This window comes from Mytilus californianus, unplaced genomic scaffold (assembly GCF_021869535.1).
Source record: "Mytilus californianus isolate M0D057914Y unplaced genomic scaffold, xbMytCali1.0.p SCAF_11, whole genome shotgun sequence".
NCBI lineage: Eukaryota > Metazoa > Mollusca > Bivalvia > Mytilida > Mytilidae > Mytilus > Mytilus californianus.
This window is the reverse complement of record NW_026262593.1, coordinates 38,145,541-38,169,183: the sequence shown is the minus strand read 5'-3', so window position 1 is coordinate 38,169,183 and position 23,643 is coordinate 38,145,541. Positions and strand designations below refer to the sequence as shown.

The window sequence follows — 23,643 nt, the reverse complement described above, 5'->3', positions numbered from 1 at the left end:
AGTAAAGATCAAGTACATTTTTTTTGTTTCAGTTCTCTAACTTGAGTTTGCCTCAACCAAATGTTATGAAACTTATACACAATGCTAATTACTACATAATACAGATTAAGTACGAAATTAGGTGGCAACACTTTTACCATTCTAGAGTTATGTCCCATTATAAACATAAGAATTGCTGAATTTTTTAGTGTGTCTCAACCAAATGTTGTAAAACTTATACACAACCGTTCTAGAGTTATGCGTCATTACAAATAGAAAAATTGCTGAATTTTTAGTTTCTGTTCTCTACTTAAGTTAGCCTCAACCAAATGTTATGAGACTTACACACAATGCTTATTACCACAAAACTCAGATCAAGTTCAAATTTGGGTAGTGTCATTTTTACCGTTCTTCAGTTATGTCCCTTTATAACTATATGATATGCAAGCGGGGGCATCATCTGTGTCCACATGTGGACACTATCCACATTTATTTATATTAAAAAAACTCTCAAATTTTATAATTAGATGATATGATTTAAATATAGTTTATATTATATAATATGCTACATAAAAGTTATTAAGACACAAACAACAGTCAGGGGGTGATACTTAACAAGTTATTTTTTTAGTTACTTATATATAGGTATTTTTTGTTTTTAAAAATTATTTGATAACTCAATAGTAATTTTAAATGTCAAAAGAAGCATGGACTAAATGTAGTTTTTAAGAATTTTTATATCATTTCATTAAATACAATTAAGTATTTGTCCAATTTGAGTATTTGAGATGAGTATAGAGGTTACTTTAAAAATAATGTCAGACAAAAATAATACTTTTATAAATTATTTTATACATCTTTGAAAAACTTAGTACTTACAATTATTTAATATATGTAATTGTTTTTGATTAAGATTACAAATTATAAATAACTTCAAGTAATAATTATATCACAAGGTTCCATCTATTTATATCTGTCTATCTCTAAGATTTTTAAGGAAAAATGATATTTTGATAGCCCCAAGAGACCAATCTTTGACCAAGAAGTGTGGCATCAGAAAGGCAATTAGTGTTTCAGGAGGATTTAAATACTTTTATATTTTAGGAGGAAAACAAACCAGATGTCTGTAAAAATTTGTTAAAGCTAGCAAAACCTGTATGAATGAACACCTATAAAAATAATATTAACAGAAGTTACTTATTCATGATATAGAAGTAATATTTGAAACAGCCTCGTTTTCTACATAAATTGTATAGGTAATTTTGAAAATTACTTGTTTAAGTAATAGCTCTAACTAAACAATGGTAATATGTTTTTTTATATAGCAAAATTTGTTCTTTTATAGAAAATATGGCTACTTTAGGAAAAGTTGAGGGGGTAATACCACCATTGTTTTCCCTATAGTACGTCTCTCTTTAATTGGCATTTTTATAAATTGTGCGGATTTGGCTTTGTTTTAAATAAAGAAATACTTGGCAAGAGTAAAGTTTTATCCTGTCCTGTACTTTAGTGAAAATTTAACATAAAATTGTTTTTCCCTTATCAATCTTTGTTTAATTGGTATTTAAAAAAAAAAATGTGCAGAATTTATCTATGTTTTAAATAAAGAATTACATGACATGAGTAAAGTTTTATCCTGTCCTGTACTATAGTAACAATACAACATAACTTTTCAGTGCATATAAGAAAGTAAACATCACCAGAAGTTAACCAATCAAATTCTCTCCCCCTTTTTTCCCTGTTTACAAGCTTTAGTAGCAATGTCCCCTCAAATTTCCAAAATATTTATAGAACACCAAATATTTTTTTTTATCGCTTTGAAACACCCAAGATACATGTTTATGTCTCAAAAACACTTTTCTGCAATGAAATGGAGGGTTAATTTCCAACAACTGTCAAATCAAATGCAATATAAAAAAAAAATCAACCCTTTTTCGCATGAAACTGTATGTACTATGTTTTGGTAGTAATTGGTTATAAATCAATAACCATAGTTTGTGTCTTTGATGACTTTTGTAGTATAAATTTAAAATATATTTATATTTTAAATATCAAATTTAATTATTTTTTTTGTATTGAAAAAGAATGATAATTATTAAGAAAATGTTTTAAAAACATTTTCTTTCTGTGAGGACTTGATAATTCTTTCCAAGCATTGTACAGTACTATTAAAGAATTTCTTATCTATTTTATAGTTTTGTAAAATTTCATGCAAAATGTATTTGAATAGACCAGATGTTTACACAGGTGTTAATTGAGCTTCCTCTATAATGCTCTACTTTCCTTATTATAGAAGTGCTATAGATTTGATTGACATTTTAATGGATCATGATAATTATTGTCACATAAACTGCTGAGAAGAGCCTACTTAAGAGCATCCTCCGAGCATGCTTGGAGCTTCCTTGTAAGAATAAATCTATGATCCCTTACATGTTGCTATTTTAATTTTAACATTTGCCTTATCGAAATTCATAAATGCGAGACTTATCTCTGTGATAACAGTTTATTTACACTTAAGACGGAATTTGGTGATTAATAACAAATGTCAAAGATCGAGATATTTTTTATCATTATAGTAACCATGTTTATATTAAGGGTTATCATTTCGAATAACTATAAAATAAAAATAAAAAATTATTGAAATTATAAGATCAAGGCACACTGTCACTGTCAAAACAATATGGCGTATCGATAAATAGCACAGGTAAAGTCTCGTTCTAACAACCGTGATGTGGAGTATTATTACACTGATTGGTGTAACGGTTTCCAGTCCTGTTAGTATAATAGTCCAAGGAAATAGCATTCTGAAATCTTGAAATATATATTTGTATGCATCTTTTCCTGCAATGGCAATAATTATTCTCTCATATTGGTCTGTCATGATCAAATCCAAATAATAAATGCACTTAATAATTTCTTAATTTACGGTATCTATTTTCAGACTTTATTTTATCAAAAGAAACTTGGTATTATACATAAGGTTTTGATAGAAGATAGTTTTACAGCCATGACTGGTGCACAAGGGTAGGTTTCTAAGATATTTTATTAAACAGATTCAAGGATGCCCTAGAAACTCATTCTCACCAATCCAATTTTATATGAATTTGGTTAAATATACTTATCATGGATAAGTATAATTAACCCTATAAATTCATATAAAATCTCTTCTTGAGATTTCAAAAATATTTTATTGAACAGATTCAAGGTTGCCCTTGGTACTCATTCTCACCAATCTGATTTTTTACACATCAACCATGCATGAAGGGTTTACAAATTTATTACATATAACACAATTTATCCTAAAACTGTCTGTAAATGTTAATTGCAATAGAATGAGGGATCCATCTATCAGACAGTTAAATACTGAAAAATAGAAGAAAAATATGAAAAAATAAAAAAATAAAAGACATTATATCTGCTGTTATAAACATAAAAAAGTTTATGCCAAGTTTCATAAAATTTTATGAAGGATTTACAAACATGACAAAGTTATTGGTGTATACATGTATCAAACTTTTAACACTAGATTGATTGTATTTTCATGTTAACTGCAAAAAAAAACTACATTACAGAAAAAGGATAAAACAATATTTTCATTATTTTGGTCAGTATGATGTAGTTTAAGCATCTGTCCAAATCACACAAAACTCCATTATGATTAATTTGTGGTTTGACAAAGTCCTTCTGTAATAAAAAATATTCTGTAAAATTCCATGAAGGTTTGTAAATATATAAGAAGATGTGGTATGAGTGCCAATGAGACAACTCCATCCAAGCCACAATTTGTAAAAAGCAAACCATTAAAGGTCAGAGTACAGCCTTCACCAAAGAGCCTTGGCTCACACCGAACAGCAAGCTATAAAGGGTCCCAAAAATGACTAGTGTAAAACCATTTAAACAGGAAAACCAAATGTCTAATCTATTTTAAAACTGAGAAAATAAAAACACTTATGAACCACATCAACAAACGACAACCACTAAACAACAGGTTCCTGACTTAGGAAAGGTGCAAACAAATGCAGTGGGTTGTCATGGTTATTGATGTCTAAAAAACTTTAACTAGAACCTGAATGTTGAAGCTGTAGACTATTCGAGGCATTGGCAACAACAATAAAATTCCTATGCCAAGCATGTGCAACAGGAATTTCACAGGCTGGACAAAAAATAAAAGAATAAATGTTATTCTTGAAAGAAATTTGGGAACTTTTAGGAAATATTACAGATTTTAGATTTTTGAATATCAATGATTTCTATAATTCAGATTTGATCCCCACAAGAATATGAGAAAAGTAAAGGCTGTCAACAAGTTTTCAAATATGGGTAAATATTATATAAATTTTTCTTTTATCTTGACACTTTTTGAATTATTGATTTTAATAATATTTGATGGTCTGGTGTGTATGGTAAGTCTACATACTGTCTGGTGGGTGTCTTCTTCACACTTTTTGAATTACTCTGAGCAGAATAAAACATTCAGAAAAAGATGTCATGAAATATTTTATAATTGTGAATTTATTCCATGAGGACAGAAGGGGCCTCGGTGGCTGAGTAGTCTAAGTAGTTACTACTGTATTCATTAGCCAGTCAACACTGAGGTTGTGAGTTCGAACCGCGCTCATGTGGGTGCACCCGACTCCAATCTTAATTGACTAGGATTGTCAGTTTTCCTATCGAAGGTCGGTGGTTTTCTCCAGGCACTCCGGCTTCCTTCACCAATAAAAACTGGCTGCCACGAAATAGCCTAAATGCTGTGCTTAAAAGTTGTGTTAAAACACCAAAAATCAAAATCAAATAAAATCCATGAGGATAGAGTACAAATGTACAATACAGCAAAAGATCCAATTTCATAACTGTCCTTGGCATGGGTTCGATCCAGACCAAGTCCAACCAATGAATATAAATCATGGGACTTCTCAATCTGGCTTGAAAAAAATTGAAGAATTTATAGCTTCTTCCTCTGTTAAGTCTCTTTATTTGGTACTGATGAAGTTGCCATCCTGTGTTTCTTTAGCTTATTCATAATTTTTTGAATACACACTTGTATATTGTTGATGACAATGTAGATCAATTATAATACAGGTCTTTTAGTTTGTGTGTGTGTGTGGCTTGCTGTGCCATGTAACATACTCAACATCTTCTTTTATGCATGATTGTGCAGTCAATCAAAGTATAGAACTAGTCTGCTGTCATTTTGTACTTTATATTGATTTATTATACTGCTGTATCATTTTAGAGTATCCAGAAATGACTATTTTAAGTAAAGGTGAATTGATTTTCTTGACAAAACAGCCAGTAAAGAACATATTAGAGAAACCATCAGAAAGTATACTCAATAGCAGTATACATGTGAGCAAGGTATATGTCTACATCTAATGTTATTTATGTTTTATCCATAAGATAGACAGTAGTTTTTATTTTTTATTTTTTTAGACTACAGAGCTGCAACATTGCAAAAGTAAGATTATGTTTGATTTATCACAAACAAAAATCTACATAATGTCTGAGACAGGGCTTGAAAAAGGGATACCTTTAAACAGTAAATAAATGTAGAACAAAATCTCCTTAATAATTCATGTATATTTTTATTGCTGGTCAGTGGTCATAAAGCTATCAAATGATTCTATTGATTAACCACAAAGTACTGTCCACATGTTCTTATCTTGTATCACTCAGACACATGCATTTGTTTATAAAACTAATTATCATCAAAACTCATTAAGAGTGCAAGATATGTAAACAAATTTTTCTTCTATGGTTTTTGAATATTAAGAAGTTACAAAAACAGCTGAAAATGAAATTTTGATAAAATTTAGTTGCTTTTGTATTGTGCTACCTTAAGACGTACTTTGTCACCTTTATAGTCAGTATATATGACTTCTACTATGGGAGTCTTTAACGAATTTGAATTGACCACCAAAGAGAGTCTCGCACAGTCGGTAATTATATATGACTATTGTTAAAAACTTCTTTTTTCTTTTTATTGTAAACATATTTTAATTGAAGTACGAAAGAAAAAAACCCAAAGTAGATGTAGATAAAAAGATGAAGGAAATTGAAGGCAACATCACATGTATTAAAAATGAACCAAAAAAAGGTATGTCATCATGTTCTTATAGCATCAAAGTATGTATTGAGATCAGATCAATATTATAATCTTAACTGAATCTTATATCAAAAATACTACCAAATTGATTTCAACAATCTTTTTACTTCTTCTCTGTGTTGTGTAGTGGTGTGATATTAGTTTTGAACTTATATTATTCTACCTCTTTCAATATATTTAATCTGTGAATTTAATATTAGTTTAACCGTTTTTGCATTGATAATTTGTAATAGAAATCTGAGAAGAAATCAAGTAGAGGAATACCTATATATAAGGAGATTTGCAATCCACTTACATTCAATGAATTGCTAAATGTTTTTCAGCTGAATTTATCGTATAAAAAGAAGATGTGGTATGATTGAAAATTAGACAACTCTCCACAAGAGTTCAAATGACACAGACAATAACTGAAGTCACTGTATGTCCCGACATGACAACTGTAAAACAATTCCAACGAGAAAACTTACCGCCTAATTTATGCACAAAAAATAAACGAAAAATATATGTTTCACAGTAACAAACCACAACCACTGAATTACAGATTTCATGAAGGTCTTACTCATGCTTAATTTTAAAAGTTTTTTCAAATGTCAAAATTTGATATATGCCTTGGAGTTCATGAAAGTAATTTATAGTAGGACTTATAATTATAGCTCAAATGTCGGCATAATTGAGGTCTCGAAAGGCTTTTAATAGATCAAGCCACAGGCTTTGACATAAATATATTTTGAATTAAACATAAAGTTTTATTTTGAGTTTGAATTTCAGGGTCTCCAAGATTGAATGAATGCTTTATGGCGCTAGTGAACGTTCTCCAAATTCTGCCAGATAAGACACTTACATTTGTTGCAGAACATTACTTTATGAAGTTGAACTTAAGGTATGATCAAATGTATATGGTAAAATTTTACATTTAAAATAATTTCTACATCAACTGCATGCTTTTTTCAAAGACTGTTAATATACTTATTTATGCAGCTATGTATAGTAAAATTTAGCTGAAAATTTATTATGCAACATAAATTTTACCACTGTATACGTAGTGATAGGGGTGTGATATTTCAGATCTCAAGATGGTTATACTATGAAATTTAAAATCCCAGGCAGGTTGATCACTTTAAATTATTTAAAATTTAACTGTTGACACCGAAGACATTATAGTATTCCCAAAAAGATACATTGGTGGAATCTGTTTCGCTAATGATTTTAAGATAAAAAAATGTATGTAGGGAAATATTATTTATAGTTTTTATTTATATAAGTAAGTTATACCGTGTGATGCGTTTTCAGATACACCACTCAACAACTTCCTGTTTACCGAACACTTGTATCATTTTACACATGATAGCCAAGTTGAAAACTTTCGTCACATTTTTCTCAGGAACTACTCTACAAGGATTTCTGAAATTAGGTTTCAGGGTTTATATAAGTCAGCTATACCATGTGATGGGTTTTGAGAAGAGAAAGAAATGAACTCATATTATATGAACAATTTATTATAGTTAGTTTAAATTCTATATATCTTTATAATAAAGTTATTAGAAATTTACTGTTCATATTTGGTAGCTGATTTTATATCCCATTATTTTCTTTTTATTTTGGTTGATATTTAAGATAGCTGTCCATTAGGTCTCTACATTAAATTTGTTTTTCACCAGCCATCTTATGTAGAGAGAGGTGAATTTTATTATCACAACAGTTATGTCTTTGTCACTATCTGTCATTGAAAGACAAATGACCAGGAAGTCAAACTATCATATTTAAATAAAGTATTATAGAAAGCACCAGCGACCAGCACAGCTAGTGTAATGGAAAACTTTTTAATAATTTTAGTAAGATTTCAGAATTAACTGTCAGACTTTGTATAAGATACATATAAGGATTTAAGAATGAGATTTAACTACAATTATATTTATTTTAGACTCCAAGAAAAAAGACAGTCTACTGTTATCATGTTAGATGCATATGGATCATTGACAAGTCAGAAGAGTCAAGAGATCATTGGTAAAATGATTTTCCTTAGAACCAAACTAGATCCTGATTTAATTGTACAGTACATGATACATGTTGTGAGTGCTCATGACCCACCACACCCAGTAAGTTGTATTGCGAAGTAAATTATTAAAAAGCATATTCATTCTCATGATTAGATAAAAATCTAACATTCTATCAGCTTTGTGTGAAACGTTCATCACAGTTTTATTTTAGGCTCGAAACCATAAAAGATGTTTTTTAAGTGGGGGGCTTTTACCCCTATCTGTCTGTCAGTCATTCTGTTCATCTGTCCGTCCCATTATGGGTAAATTGTTATTCAAGTTTTTTTTTAACTCGTTCACTGTGCTCACTCAAGAAAAAGCTTCATATTGTGACTTGCAGCTGATATTTTACAATATCAATTATGCAGACAACCTGATTATCTAAATGTATTACTCCCAGTAAATAAATATTTAAAACATGTCCATTCCTTATTTATGGGAATTTTTTCAGCAGATTTTTATTTTTTTTTATCATATGAGATAAATATGATTATATGTAGTCATCGGTAATGCAACAAATCTTACCTTATTCCTTGTTTTGCAGATGCTGAATATTTCTAGATCAAATTCTTTTTCAATCTCATACACTTCAGCATCGGTTATTGCTAATAAATAGATTGTAGCCCATGATCAGATGATAACTGAAACATGTCAACAGAAAACATCTTGGGGTGTATTTTGTAATATCTTGGATGGTTTATGACAATTCTGGTTTGTCTGTTCTAACCAATATCAGTATGCAATAAGAATCTAGTTTCCCCTTACCCACTTTATCGTTTAGCACAATTGGCAACCATTTAATGTAAAGGTAACAAGCATGTTAAATATTATAGTTTCAACATTTTTCAATTCAAGAAGATTTTAATTATATTGTATTTAAAACTGAATTTGAATATATAAACTTAACCCAGTACTGACTCTTTCAGATAATTTTAAAAAGCATGGAAGATATTTGTTTTCACCCTGAAAAGTATCCAGCATCACTGTATGTGGGAAGTTTTTATGATGGGGTTATGTTGGGCTTAGGAGCTGCTGCAAAGAAATTATATGATAGTGGTGAAAGGGAGAAGGCAAAAAGCATAACTACCAAAATTAATGAATTAGTAGGATTCCATGGTAAGAATTTTAACTAAATCTGTTTCATACATCCTATTCAAGTGTTTGAAGTTTTGCTGATGGTTAATTTGTTTGGTTTACATTTTGTAGAGTGTTGTAGATTCATTAATTTGACAAGAAGTTAAAGCATTCATTAGGTCAAGGTCTACCTGCCCTGAAATTATCAGCCAAATCGGGTATCTGGTTTTTAGGTTATTGCCCCTGAATTGATGATTTTAAGGAAATCTTGCAGTTTCTGTTATTATCTTGAATATTATTATAGAAAAAGATAACTGTAAACAGCAAAAATGTTCAGCAAAGTAAGATCTACAAATAAGTTTATATGACCAAAATTGTCAATTGACCTCTTAAGGAGTTATTACCCTTTAAAGACAATTTTTCACAATTTTTTCATCTAGTTTGCTGACTTTAAAAATTCTTCTCCTATGAAACTGCTGAATCAATTTCAGCCAAACTTGGGTTGAATGAGTCTCAGAGTATCTAGTATAAATTTTGTATTTTATTTCCTTGAACATCAAGAAACATAGCCACTATAGCTAACATTTAAATGGCATTTTTAAGTCACTCTTTAATCTATATTGAAAAGCAATTTGTGACTTGGATGGAGAATTGTCTCATTGGCACTCATACCACATCTTCTTATATCTATTGAATTTTAAGGTGTTTTAGAAAACTAATAAATAAGGCATGAAGATTGTCAAATTTTTATTTCAGATCCATGGTTGTATAGGCAAAAAAGATCCATTCAGTCTGAGGTAGAACAAGAAGAATATGATAAGAGGCATGTTATTCTGTTAGAAGCCCTTGGAAATGCTGCTATTGACCATTCCTATGAGTATATTATTTCTCATATCAATGCTACAAACTCACCGTGGATCAAAAGAGCAGGTGTACATGCCCTTAGGAAATATGAAAGTGAGATGGTAAGATATTTAATATGTGTCTTTATACCCCTATATATTCCTGAGTAAATGCTATCAACCAGGAGCATTAAGTTTCTCTTGGAAGCTTCGGAAATTTCATTGAATTATAATGTTAATTATCTTTGTCTTTGAGATGGTCCCTTTACCAAACAGCTGTAACCCTTCTTGCATAACCATACAAATTTTCCTTTTTTTTTACTCAGAATTGGGTTCAAACTGCATTTTAACTAACCTAAAATGTGATATCCAGTCAGTAAAGACCCATGACTTTGTGTTGCCTACACATGTGTCAAAGGCCAAAGAAAGTGAGAGAGAGAGTGCTAGTGGTCTGTCATATGTAATTTTTTCTGTTGAAAAATTAGTCTTTTTTATTAAAACTACATGATGATTTGAATCGGTGTTTAATATAATTCTGAAGTTCTGGTTAAATGTCTTTTTTTGGTTTCTTTACATCAGCTTTGAAAAAAAATCAAAGGCTAAATAAAGTACAAAGTTGAGAGCACTGAAAGACTAATATTCCTAAAGGTTTAGCTATGGTAATCTATCCCAATATATATCAGCTGAAAAAATTGAAATGCTGTAATATTAGAACAGTCCCTCAAATATACTGTTCCAATTTACAATATGGTTACTTTTTAATTTTCTTATTTTTCAAAGAAAGCAACCCCCTGACTTCAGTTGAAAAGATTATAGTATATATCAACGACAAGGAAAGATAAACAATTTGCTATTCTGGGAGGAAAGTTAAAGACTATGTTCAAATAATTTAATTTGGGATGAAACGTGTCTTCTGATTGGCTGACAGTGTTTTGTTTATCACCTCATAGACATAATTTTGTCATGTGACCGTGACGTCATCAACGTTTTTTCATGATTTACGCCAGTTTAAAATGGAATTTAGAATTAAATTACAAGGAACGACTGTAATATTTTTTCTGTCTATTCAAAATAACATAAAAAATGTGGTGCACACTTTAAAATAACCCGGGTTATTCAGTGTGCACCACATTTTTTATGTTATTTCTTTATAGACAGAAAAAATATTACAGTCATTAAATAAAAACATTGACATTTTGAAATACATACAGTCACGCATGTTTTAGTTGTCTGGTCAAAAAATGTAAAATATGTTCTGCTTTAAAAAAAAAATTAAATAATTTTAGGCAGCCCAAGAAATATTGAAGATATCTTATAGAGATGACAGTGAAGAAGTCCGACATGAAGCTACCCTGATTTATCAAGCTCATCCTAGATATAGGTATTGTAATCACTAATCCTGCTTCTGAAAATAATCTGGATATTCTATTGGCTTATAGATAGTTGTTTTATGTTATCTACAGACAGAATATAGGCTGTGAATGTCAAGTTATACCCCAAAAAGGGAATGTTTCTGAGCTTTAATCTTATTGCAGGGCCACATTCCTGAGATGAGATGCATGTGTGGCAGAGAAGCATCCATGAGTATAAAAGGACATAGATAATCTGTATATCACTATATTTTGCCTCTGATGTCATTGACGTTTACATTGACTACGTCATGTGCGCCAATAATGTCTATCCATATTTTCTACCTCAGGGAGTAGCATGATATGAAAAAAAAAAAGAAAAAAAGACCAATGCAATAAAACCAAAAAAGGCAACCAGTTTTACTATTGTTGCATCACATAATTGTCTGTTGATAATTATTGCAAACATTGTAATGTGATGTAAATCAAGAGTAAGTGTAGGGAAAGGAAAGTGGTATTTCAATATACAAACAATATCTGAAAATTACATCATAACATGAACTTTTATGATGAAATGGAAAAAACCTGGTGAATTTCCCAATCACATGCTTTGTGGAAACATCTTGAACAGCCAAGAAACAATAAAATAATTTTAGGGAAGATTTATCAAAGCTATTTACGTAATCTCATTTAATAAACAGTTGTTTCTTTGGTGCTCTCATACTTTTCCAATTCAACAAAATATGAAAAAAGGATGAAAATCAAGGGAAAATTAATAAATATTACAAATATACAATAATTGGCTTGGTTTGTTGCTATTTTAAAAGGTTAAAAGCTCATTAGAGCTTATGTTGTCTCTGTTTTATTTTCTAAATACCTTTTACCCTACTAGTTCTGAGGACTCAGTTATACAAATTTTCAAATTCAGACTTGTAAAAGTGTCTTAAAATGACTGATAAAAAGTTTAAACTAGTACTTAAACATTGCATTTTAAGTAGAAGTTCCTGAATAACTTTTTAAAAGGTTGTTTTTTAATAAAACATTGTTAATTATAATTAGATGTCAGCATGGGTGACTATTAATCTATTAGTGGTAATTTGAATTTTGATAGGTATTACATTTGTGTGAACATCTGGTGTTACATTCATACAAATTTACTTGTAATTTACTTGAATTTGTAACAGTGAAAATATTTTAATCTGTCCAAAAAACTTGGTTAAATTTATTTAAATATCTTTTTTTATGAAATTATACACAAAAGGGTCAATAACATAAAATACATACCTCACATAAAAGAATACATTAATTAAATAATCGGCTAAATAAACAAAAAGAAGATTAAATTCACTATAGAAGTATCATGATCCAGTGATTTTGCTAGCCCTCGTCATTTTCATAATCTACGAAACGGTTTTCAAAATGACAAAAGTTTTTCAAATCAATTTCGTCACTTAAATTTTGAAAGTGTAAAAATACTATAAATCTACCTGTCTTCATGTTTCTGACAAGTTTATGACCCCAGGTAATTAACATTTACAATAGGTGTTACCAGTTGTGATTACAACTAATCCACTTAACTCCATCTGATGGGTCACTAATCCGTTAATTATTAATAAACCTCATAATTGACCATCACAATTATTTTCCATAGGAAAATCAGTCAGTCTGCATTTCAAGCATGTCAAGAACCAGGAGTATTGTTTCGTCATTTGATCAAAATTGTGAAATTGTGAACTAAATTTCCGTATCCCTGAAAGAATCTTTTTATAAATTGATAAGGGCCAAACCAGTCAAATCATACAATACTGGTAACTGCCAAGCATGCCTAAGTCCTTTAAAGTCTGACAAAGATGTAGCTAGAAATATACATCCTTGGTCCCTTGATATTACACAAAATAAGGTTGATTTTAATATTGCACAAAAGTGACTGTTAAAGCCCTCAAAATCCTAGCTTAAACCCTGCATGAGCCCATGTGACATTGGTCAGTGGCCGACAGTTCTAAAGACTGCTAAATATTAAAAGACTTGAATATGACAAACAAATTAAGAGTTAGGCTATGATTGTAAACTAATTTATTAAACGGAACAAGATCTTAATATGATACAAAAATGAAAAGATTTGGCATGATTGCCAATAAGACAACTATAGGCCACTATAACAGCCTTTGCAACAATATCAAAAAAAAAACATATAGTATAGTCATCTTTAAAGGCCCTACCTGAAAAATATGAAACAATTCAATCAAGAAAGCTAATAGACTAATTGATAATAAAACAATTTATGAAAAACAACTATGACAGATATGAACCGAGACAGCCACTGTTCTACAGGCTCCTGACTTGGGACAGGCACCTAAAGAATGTGGTGGGACCAAATATATTTGTGAGTGCTCAACCCTCCTAACCTGGGTCAGTGGTGAAACAGCACAACATAAGAACAAACTAATAATCAGTTGCTATTAGCTTAATTCAAAAGATTGGTATGAGGCACAAAAACATAAAAGCAAAAGAGTCATAGAACCAAAATAAGAGTGCTCACAGTTACTTTAAGCTTGATCAAAGCCAATTTCGAGATCACCCCCAGTTTTTGGTGGGGTTCGTGTTGCTCAGTCTTTAGTTTTCTATGTTGTTTCTTGTGTACTATTATTTGTCTGTTGGTCTGTTTCATTTTAAGCCATGGCGTTGTCAGTTTATTTTTATATTGATAATAATTAATTTTACAGAAGATCAATCCTGTCAGAACAAAATCTGGAACCACACAGTATAGAAAAAAGAGGTTTCTTTGAAGGATTGGAGTTCAAACTTGAAGCACCATCAGTAGATTGGAGGAGAGAATTGGGAACCACTAATATTGGAGGTTCATTTGGATTCACTATGGTTAATTGGCTTGCTTTGAAAATAGGTGATATATATTTTTGACTATAGAATCAAGATTGCTCACAGTATTTTCTCATATTCTTCTCCTATTCATCCTCTTGTTAAGAACTGCTCCAGGTGCTGGATTTTCTCTCTGTGTTGAAAACTCTCTGGTGGCCTTTGGTTGTTTTCTGCTCTTTGGTCGGATAGTTGTCTTTTTGACACATTCCCCGTTTCCATTATCAAATTTATTAAGCATATTTTATTTTTTGAAAAAAGGAATGAAGACATTAAAAAACATAAATTATTGTATGTTGCTCATTCTTGTAAGACAATCAATCCATTTTCCTGTAGGAATTTAGTTTAGATATTATGTCCAAGGATTTGATCCATGACCAAACATGGCAGCTGTTGCTAAAAATAGAACATAGTGGTAAATTGTAAAAATGATCAACCAATACAGGTTTATATCTCTAATGAAATAATGAGTAAAATCAGAAAACCCATTACAGCCGATTCCAACGAGTGTGTAGCTAAAGGTAGAATCTTTGGTTAGCTCCCTAGCTAGCTCAACCATGAAATGATTATTACCTTAAAATTGGGAGGTGCAAAGCGCTATTTTATCATCCAATGAAAACATTTGTATCAATGGCCTGTTTATTATTTATAATATATGTATGTTTCATACAAAGGTTTACCTAGACTACTTTGCAAATGAAATTTCATTTCTTAGTATTTGATTGAATTAAAAAATCTTTTTAAATATTTTCGCCGTGAATAGGCAGTTTAGTTAATTAATGTCTTTTGGTGTAATCACCACGCATAAAACATTGTTTTGTATTTTCTTTATAATTATATGCATATTGTTTAGAACTTAAATCTTTTATATTCACACAGAAAAGAAAAATTATCATACTACTTAATATCATGCATGGTTGTAGTACTTATATTTAGTTAAAAATGCAACGAAAAAAAACCAGCAAACAACTGCAGTTTAGAATTGAAAATATTGCAGAGTTTATGGACATCCACTTGGTTTGTTAACATTACCTTACTAATTAGTTTTAGATAAATAATGCAGCCATGAAGACCAATTTTTATGTCTCTACTTAGATTTAATCTGACCAAGATTGATTGATCAGGTCATATGTACTTTTGAACACCTTCCAATCTTTTTTACCTGGCCGGGTGTATTGTAAACATATGTGTATGTATGTGTAAAAGTGAATAGGTCAGCACTTGTCAATCATATCCAACTACATTTTATTAACTTGATGTAACAAATTCAACAGACAGGTAAAATATATTATTATTTGTAATGTCTGACGAAGAAAAAAACATTTTAGGAATTTCAGCTTTCAGTTAACTTTTCACCATTTATCAAAATAAAATTGGCAAATCAAACACACCTACAACATGCTTTTGAATGAGCTTATAATTATCATTAAATTTTAAATTTAGATTGAAAACTTATATTTAAACTGACTTGTAAAACTAGTTTTACAATGTTTATATTCTGTCACTTCATTCTGATTGGTTCTCTGCTTAACTATTGACTCCACCCAAAGGCTGGATGTACCTTACCTAATAATGATTTCATGGTTGAGCTAGCAAGGAAGCTAACCAAAGATTCTACCTTTAGCTACACACTCGTTGGAATCGGCTGTAAGAAGCTATTGTCCCTAATATATTCATTTGTAGAAAATTACAGATTTTGGCTTATATCTCTAAAAATTAAACAATAAGAGCAAAACTAATGATTAACATCGATGTCAATGTCTTACAAACTATGGAGTTTTCCCCCTGAAATATCAACTTCTGCAACATTTCATAGTTTTTGGTTATCTTGAAAACAATAACTTCAAATTTATGCCTGCCTTTTGAGACAAGCTAATCATTTTTTATCAAACCAGAAATATTTGTTTCAGCAACTTTTTTCAGTTGATATTCATTGTTTATTCTTTTGGAGATTCAAATTGAAATAAAATGTGTATTCCTGCCAAGCATGTGCTACATGTAGTTATAGAATGTAAATTAGAATTGTGTTTGGGAAAAATGTGCTTTATAATTTTTTTTACTATTTGTGATTTTTGGTGCGTTTCTTATGTATGAAAGGCCGTTCATGTCAAAAACCCCATAAAGTAACGAGTTAACATTTAACGTGATAAAAACACATTTAATGCGATAAATACAGTTTTAATGTGTAAAGAAATCAATATATTTAACGTGTTAAACTTTGCAATGATTAAGTTTGAGGTTTAACCTGTAAGTGAAAGAAGACGTTTACAGCGATAAAATACCTGTCGCATTGGCCACATGTGTCATAATGGATCACATTTAACACATTAAATTCAACAAAATAATGTTGCTACGATATATTACTTTAAGGCATTAAAACATCGTATAACGCAATCAAACATCGTTTAACGCAATCAAACATCGTTTAGCGCGATAAAACATCGTTTAACGCGTTAAAACATTGTTTAACGCGTTTAAAACATCAATTTAAGAGTTAAACATAGTTTAACATTGTTAATGCGTTAAAACATTGTTTAATACGTTCAAACATCATGAACATTGTTTAAAGCATGAAAACATTGTTTAACACGTTAAAACATTATTTTACGCGTTCAAACATCATTTCACGCAACAAAACATCGTTTAACGCGTAAGAACATTTTTTAAAGTGTTATGGAATACTATGATCTGTTCACATTTTTTGGAGTATCGTTGTGTCTTGAACATCACAGACGAGGATGATATGAATATATTACATTTCGTCTTCCTCCTACGATTAAACCATCCTCTCTAGCAAACCAGATTTCAAAATAGCAGCCACGGCTTGTCAACTAAAAACAATCAAGTCCTAATGTCCTATTTGTAACAGGTATCTTGAACAACATGAATGCTGAATGCATTGCTTAACGCAATTTACTATCAGAAACAAGTGAAGTGCTGCAAATGAAAAAATAGCAAAACAAACACAAGGAGATGACACCAATGAAGATGATAACATTTTAGCACACTCAAGAATGAATTACGGCCTTTAACATGGAGCCTTGGCTCTGACCGAACAGCAAGCTATAAAAGGTCCCAAAAAATGACTAGTGTAAAACCATTCAAACAGGAAAGCCAACGGTCTAATCTATAAAAAAAAAATGAACCACATCAACAAACGACAACCACAGTATTAGGTTCCCGACTTAGGACAGGTGCAAACAATAACAGCGGATTCAAACGTTTGAATAGGCGCCAACCTTTATCCAACCTGAAACAATAGTGTAACATCACAACATAAAAAGACACACTATAAAATATCAATTGTAATGAAACTCAATCAAATGACATATTAACAAAAACTAATGAACATACACTGAACGAATAAATGTGATCTATGACACAATGTAAATACAAAATAAAACAACGGGGTTAGAGTCAAACAATATCAGAAATACAAACATAACGTTGGACAAAAGACAAGACTGATAACGGACAGAGAACGGACTGAAAGAGGTACAGTATCTTTCAGCTTTGCAGTTAAGGCACTAATAATAGCGCCCATTTCATGGGAAAAAAAATTAAAAATCTGTTCTCCGTATATGCAATATAACAGAACAATGCAGTGTTTAGATGTAAAAAATGTCAAAAAATGAATGATGGCTCAACGAAAAAAAAACGACTTAGTAAGAAGTGAAAATAATAAAATAAAATCATCCTCCTCTCAGGAATATCAAGTGGTCGCCCTCTTACACCTATTACTTGTGATATTAATAACCTTATTGGGCATGGTTTACTAGATGCACGATGCATTCTCTTAAGAACTTCTTGTGTTATACATGTTTACAATTCACACAAGATTGCTAGCTGATAAATAAACTCGTCATAGTTACCAGGATTAAAATTTTGTATTTGCACCAGATGCGCGTTTTGTCTACAAAAGACTCATCAATGACGCTCGAATGAAAAAAAGTTAAAAAGGCCAAACTATGATATGTCCGTGATTATCTGATTCACAGCCGTGTTACAGTATCCGATGACAATATTTCACTAAGGTTTGGTTGATAGATATAGTATAGATATTTCACGTTGTCACCATCTCCAGAATTAAAAAAAATTCACTTGCAAAGACTTATGCAAGTACTGCATACGTCAAACTATCATAGTTTAACGCGTTAAAGTTGTATTTAAGGCTTTAAAAGAGCATCTAACGTGTTAAAGTTGCATTTAACACCTTAACGAAACATTAATATTTCAATATTTACTTATCTTGTGAAGCGTTAACCTTCTTTTAACGCTTTAGACCCTCTTTTAACGAGTTAAACCTTCATTTAACGTGTTAATTCTTATTTTAACACGATAAGCAATTGATTGCGGTTAAGGTTTAAATGAGCTGAAAATCTGTACATTTTATCGCGTTAATTGACAAATATATGACACATGCAGCCATTTCATTTAGTAAGTTTCAAGTAAAATCTGACCCCTTAAAACGTTGTTAAGGCGAAAGAAGAAAGTTTTTTCTGTCATTTTTCGTAGTTCAGTGCTTAATGCGTTGAAAAAAATTCTAACACGTTAAAACTGTTTTTAACGTGTTAAATGTGAGTGATTTTATCGCGTTAAATGTTAACACGTTACTTTATCGGGTTTTTGACATGGTTGGCCTTTCATACTGATGTATTATTTCAGTTTGTCTGACCAAAACAAAAATGTGCCTGTACAACTTGCTGGCTCATCTAAGTTTTTTCTGATGTCAGTTTTCACAAACAAAAAATTTATCTTTGAGAACCAAGTATGGAAATTATTTTAGACAGTTTACTGCTATTGAATTAGATAAACATATACAATCTTAAGCATTTTAGGGATCTTCAGACACACAGCAGGTACTTACACAAATAATAATTAAATGAAATGTATGATGTTTGTAGCTCCATTGTCTGGCCATTTAAAAATCCATGTACATGATGAAGTATATGCCAGACTTCACTTGGGAATAATTGGAAGAAATATTGATATCGTTCAGGCATTATTGTGTTTTAAAGGAGAAACGTATTACAACATCAACATTTTACAGGTAAGTTTATTGTTTGCCACAGTACATTATCAAAGGTTGATTTTGTTTGAGGCTGTGTCATGGAATATTAAATTCCTCTATAATACTAGTTCCAAATTAAAAGTAAAAAATTCTGGAATGTAACTTTTTTAAAGACTTATGCCCCTTGGAAATATTAATTTTATGGAAAATTTCATCATAATTAAGCACTCTAACATGTACTGTACTATTTTTGCCAGATTATTATAAAACTTATAATAAGTTATATGACAATCAACAGTATACAAAGCACAACACAACATAGAAAACTAAAGACTTAGCAACACCAACCCCACCAATTTTTATTGTTGAGCCTACAACATTTGTGTTGTGAAAGCGAGACATAGCCTGCACCATTTAGGTTCAGTCTATGGTAAAAGTGTTTTTAGACATCAACTTTGTTAACCTTCATGGAATTTGATTAAATTTGAACAGATACTTTGTTTATGACCTAAAGATGTTATCCAGAGCAAAATTTTGGAAATTTTTATTTTCATTTTTCCATATTTTACTGATATATTGACTTAGTCTTTTTAACAGTTAACATTCAGGTTCAGTTTGAGGTTAAATGTTTTTCTGTCATCACAAACTGTCAGACTTCATGGAATTTTATGTATTTTACTGATAAATGGACTAACTTTATAAGTCAACATTACACTTTTATATTGACAGCAGCAATTTCAGGCAAGACCCAGGGTTCTTCAAAACCCCTTGTGAATTTTTCAAGGCAAACTTTACTTTAAAAGTTACTTTATTGAATTATAAGCACTTAGTTATTCCAAATCTACTAATTTTATTGGACATTGTTTATTTGATTTTTATGACAATAGATAAAAATGCTACATCTTATGTTCTAAAAATTTCAATATCCATCCTTTATATCTTCTCTTGAAAAGAGATAGAAAATGTTTGATGAATGATCTCCTCTATCTTGTCGATATATTTTAAATGTACATTAATTTCTTTTGAAGGAAGATGAGATAAAGATGATAGTTAAACTAGCAACAAGATTTGATGAAGCTATACCATCAATTTTGGGAGGCATCAATAAAGGAATCCAACTGATTAAAGATTTAATAGAAGGAAAAATTAATTTAAACGATCTAGTACTTACATTTGTTGATTCATTAGTGCAGCTTCCCAACCGGGTAAGTTATAAAATCAAGATGAAAATATTTAAGTATCAACATGTAATGAATACAGTGAATCCAGTCATAGGACTGAATATTTTGTTTGAAATTTTCATTGTACTGTTCTTTCTTCATATACTCCTCACGTATTCAAGAACTTATACATTCTTGGCTGTCAATTTTTTGGGTTTGAGCATTCCTGATGAAGGTTAATCAAGAAAAACGCTTAGGACACACTAAATATATAAGTTATAGAAATACAGCCAGCACTTATATGACAAAATGAAAAAAAAACAGTAAACAGACAGTAGTTGTCCAAAAGCAATGAAGAAAACTTAAGATTGAGCTAACAGTTTTAACTCAGATGCTTGAGTTCTTTTCCTTTTTCAACACTCACACTAAATGCTATCTTTGTTAGCGCTGATTTTATATTGGCTCTTCTGTAACAATTGTATTTTTACTTGCTCAATAAAAGCATTTCCCTTTTTTAGCTCACCTGACCTAAAAGGTCAAGTGAGCTTGTCTCATCACTTGGCGTCCGTCGTCCGTCTTTCGTCATCTGTCATCGTTCGTTAACTTTTACAAAAATCTTCTCCTCTGAAACTACTGGGCCAAATTTAACCAAACTTGGCCACAATCATCATTGGGGTATCTAGTTTAAAAAATGTGTCCGTTCATCAGGTTTAGATCTATCTACTGTAAAGTTTTCAGACGAGTTAGACAACCCCATGTTGGGTTGCTGCCCCTGAATTAGTAATTTTAAGGAAATTTTGCAGTTTTTGGTTATTATCTTGAATATTATTATAGATAGAGATAAACTGTAAACAGCAATAATGTTCAGCAAAGTAAGATCTACAAATAAGTTAGCATGATCAAAATTGTCAATTGACCCGTTAAGGAGTTATTGCCCTTTAAAGTCAATTGTTAATGTTTGTAATCTTTTACAAAAGTCTTCTCTTCTGAAAGTAACTGAGACAAATTTAATCAAACTTGGCCACAATCATCATTAGGATATATAGTTTACAAAATGTGTCCGCTGACCACGCCTGCCAACCAACATGGCTGACATGACTAAAAATAGAACATATGGGTAAAATGCAGTTTTTGAAACTAAAGCAAAAGTATAATGGTTGCATTATTTCATGCATCAATTGTAAACAAAAAAATCAGGTGAGCGACACAGGCTCCTAGGAGCCTCTATTTTTTTTTTTTTTATATAAACAATAAATTTATATTGAGAATGGATAGGAATAAGTCAAAGAGAAAACAACCAGACCAAAGAGCAGAAAACAACCCAAGGCCACCAATGGGTCTTCAACACAGTGAGAAAATCATGCACCTGGAGGGGGCTTCAGATGGCCCCTAAACAAAAATGTGTACTAGTTCAGTGAAAATGGACGTCACAACTCAACTCTGAAACATATAGATATTTAAAATTAAGTATTAAAAAACAAACAAGACTAACAAAGGCCAAAGGCTATATAGACTGGGGCAGGCGCAAAATGTGGTGGGGTTAAACATGTAAAAAATTAGAAGAATTATTTTTTCTTATTACTTTTTGTTTTTTTGAAGGTTGCTAATCTAAGAAGCATAGCAATGAAAGCAACGAAGAAAATCGGGGAATATGATCCAAGTGAAATGCCGTATTTTATAAAACCTGTAGAAAATTTGATTTCCAAAGTGCAGAAATTTCTTGGAAATTTGAAATCTGATGTTCTTCTATTTTTCAATGTAAGTAAATAAGTACTGTAAATTAAGAATTTAATTCATGCTTGAATTGTTGAATAAAAATAACATAGATTGATTAATTGACTGGTGATTAATCCCACTTATGACACTAATATTGTGCTATTTCATGGCGGTGTGAATTTATCAGTGCAGGAAGCTGGAGTGCCCCGAGAGAACCACTGATTTTTGGAAGGAAAACTAACAATCCTAGTCAATTAAGATTGGAGTCTAGCACAGCTGCCACGTGTGAAATTGAACTCACAACCTCAGTGTTGACAGGCTAGGGATACTAATTCGACTACTTAGACCAACCTTTGATAACTCCTTTAAATGACAATTTTAGAGCAATAATTTTTAAATTATCTTGAAGACTATAATAGATAAGTTGAAGCTGTAATCGGCAAAAATGATCATCCATGCAAGATCTACAAAACTGCCAATGGACCTTTGAGTTATTTTATAGTTTAATGTTAGAGAGTGGCCGTTGTTGAAGATGTACATAGATCAAGGTGAGCAACACAGGCCAGAAACTAACAGAAATAAACTTTTTGTATTTATGTCAGGTGATCAATATAGGTTCTTATGAGCCTCTAGTTTATAAAATTCCTGCTTTGATTTGTGAATAACATACTCAGATTTTTATGATACTATTGTACTTGTAGAAACTGTATGAAGCTGTGACTGTTATAGTCCCAGAGAATGCAAGAATTATTTTCAAGTCTTTAGAGGACATTGTTGATGGAATAACAACTATAATAAAAGACCCCATAGGAGCGATAGCAAAAGTTGGGAAAGGAGTTATTCAGTAAGTTCGACTTTTTAGATATCAGTTATTCGGAAGATTTGTCAGACTTTTGCAAATGTATGTATTAGTCTCTCTGCCTCACACAAAACTTTTCAAGCAGGCCCTTACTGATATGTCAGTTTTCTAGATTTTTTCCACAGGCAAATTGCAATTCAATAATTGATCACTTATTTGGTTGTCATCTCTTCATGTGTTGACTTCAAAACTTAATACATGTATACATAAAATTCATAGTTTAGGTTCACTTCCTAGGGGACAAGTGCTTACAACAAATGTTTTTGTACTCATGTTAAGTAATCTATTCAAAGTTAAAGTATGCTAGCATTTGTTCTGCCTGACCATATACATTTATACAAGTACAATATTATTACTCCATAGAAATGTTTTTTTTGTATCATATGCTATATATGGATTGAATGTTTTAGGATTTATTTGTCTGTGATGAGATTAATTGAGGCCAAAGGTACCATACAGGAAGCTCTTTCTAGTCTAAAAGGTTAGTACATTAGCAATTAAAGACTGTCTTCACATTTTGTCACAGGCTCACCAGGCCAGGCTAGGCTTGTAAAATCTATATTGGGCATGTACTAGTTTCTACTACAGGCCAATACAAATTATACATAATTTAAAAAAAAGAAAAACAGCTAAGGGCATT

The 23,643-nt window shown here is 31.0% G+C and overlaps 1 protein-coding gene across 1 annotated transcript; it reads left to right on the top strand.

Moving 5' to 3' along the window:
* Positions 1 to 2,461: 2,461 nt before the first annotated feature.
* On the top strand, positions 2,462 to 9,993 carry LOC127720894 (uncharacterized). Its single transcript, XM_052227635.1, has 7 exons — positions 2,462 to 3,003; positions 4,241 to 4,299; positions 5,213 to 5,334; positions 5,983 to 6,073; positions 6,851 to 6,962; positions 8,004 to 8,178; positions 9,949 to 9,993. Exons 1-7 carry the CDS (start codon positions 2,987 to 2,989, stop codon positions 9,991 to 9,993), a joined length of 621 nt encoding a protein of 206 aa, XP_052083595.1. The 5' UTR covers positions 2,462 to 2,986.
* Positions 9,994 to 23,643: the final 13,650 nt, after the last annotated feature.

Excerpts from the sequence above, each read along its gene's own strand:
- LOC127720894 (XM_052227635.1), top strand. Across the intron at positions 4,300-5,212 it reads CAACAAGTTTTCAAATATGG|AGTATCCAGAAATGACTATT; the intron begins GTAAATATTATA and ends GTATCATTTTAG. Across the intron at positions 5,335-5,982 it reads GCAGTATACATGTGAGCAAG|TACGAAAGAAAAAAACCCAA; the intron begins GTATATGTCTAC and ends TTTTAATTGAAG.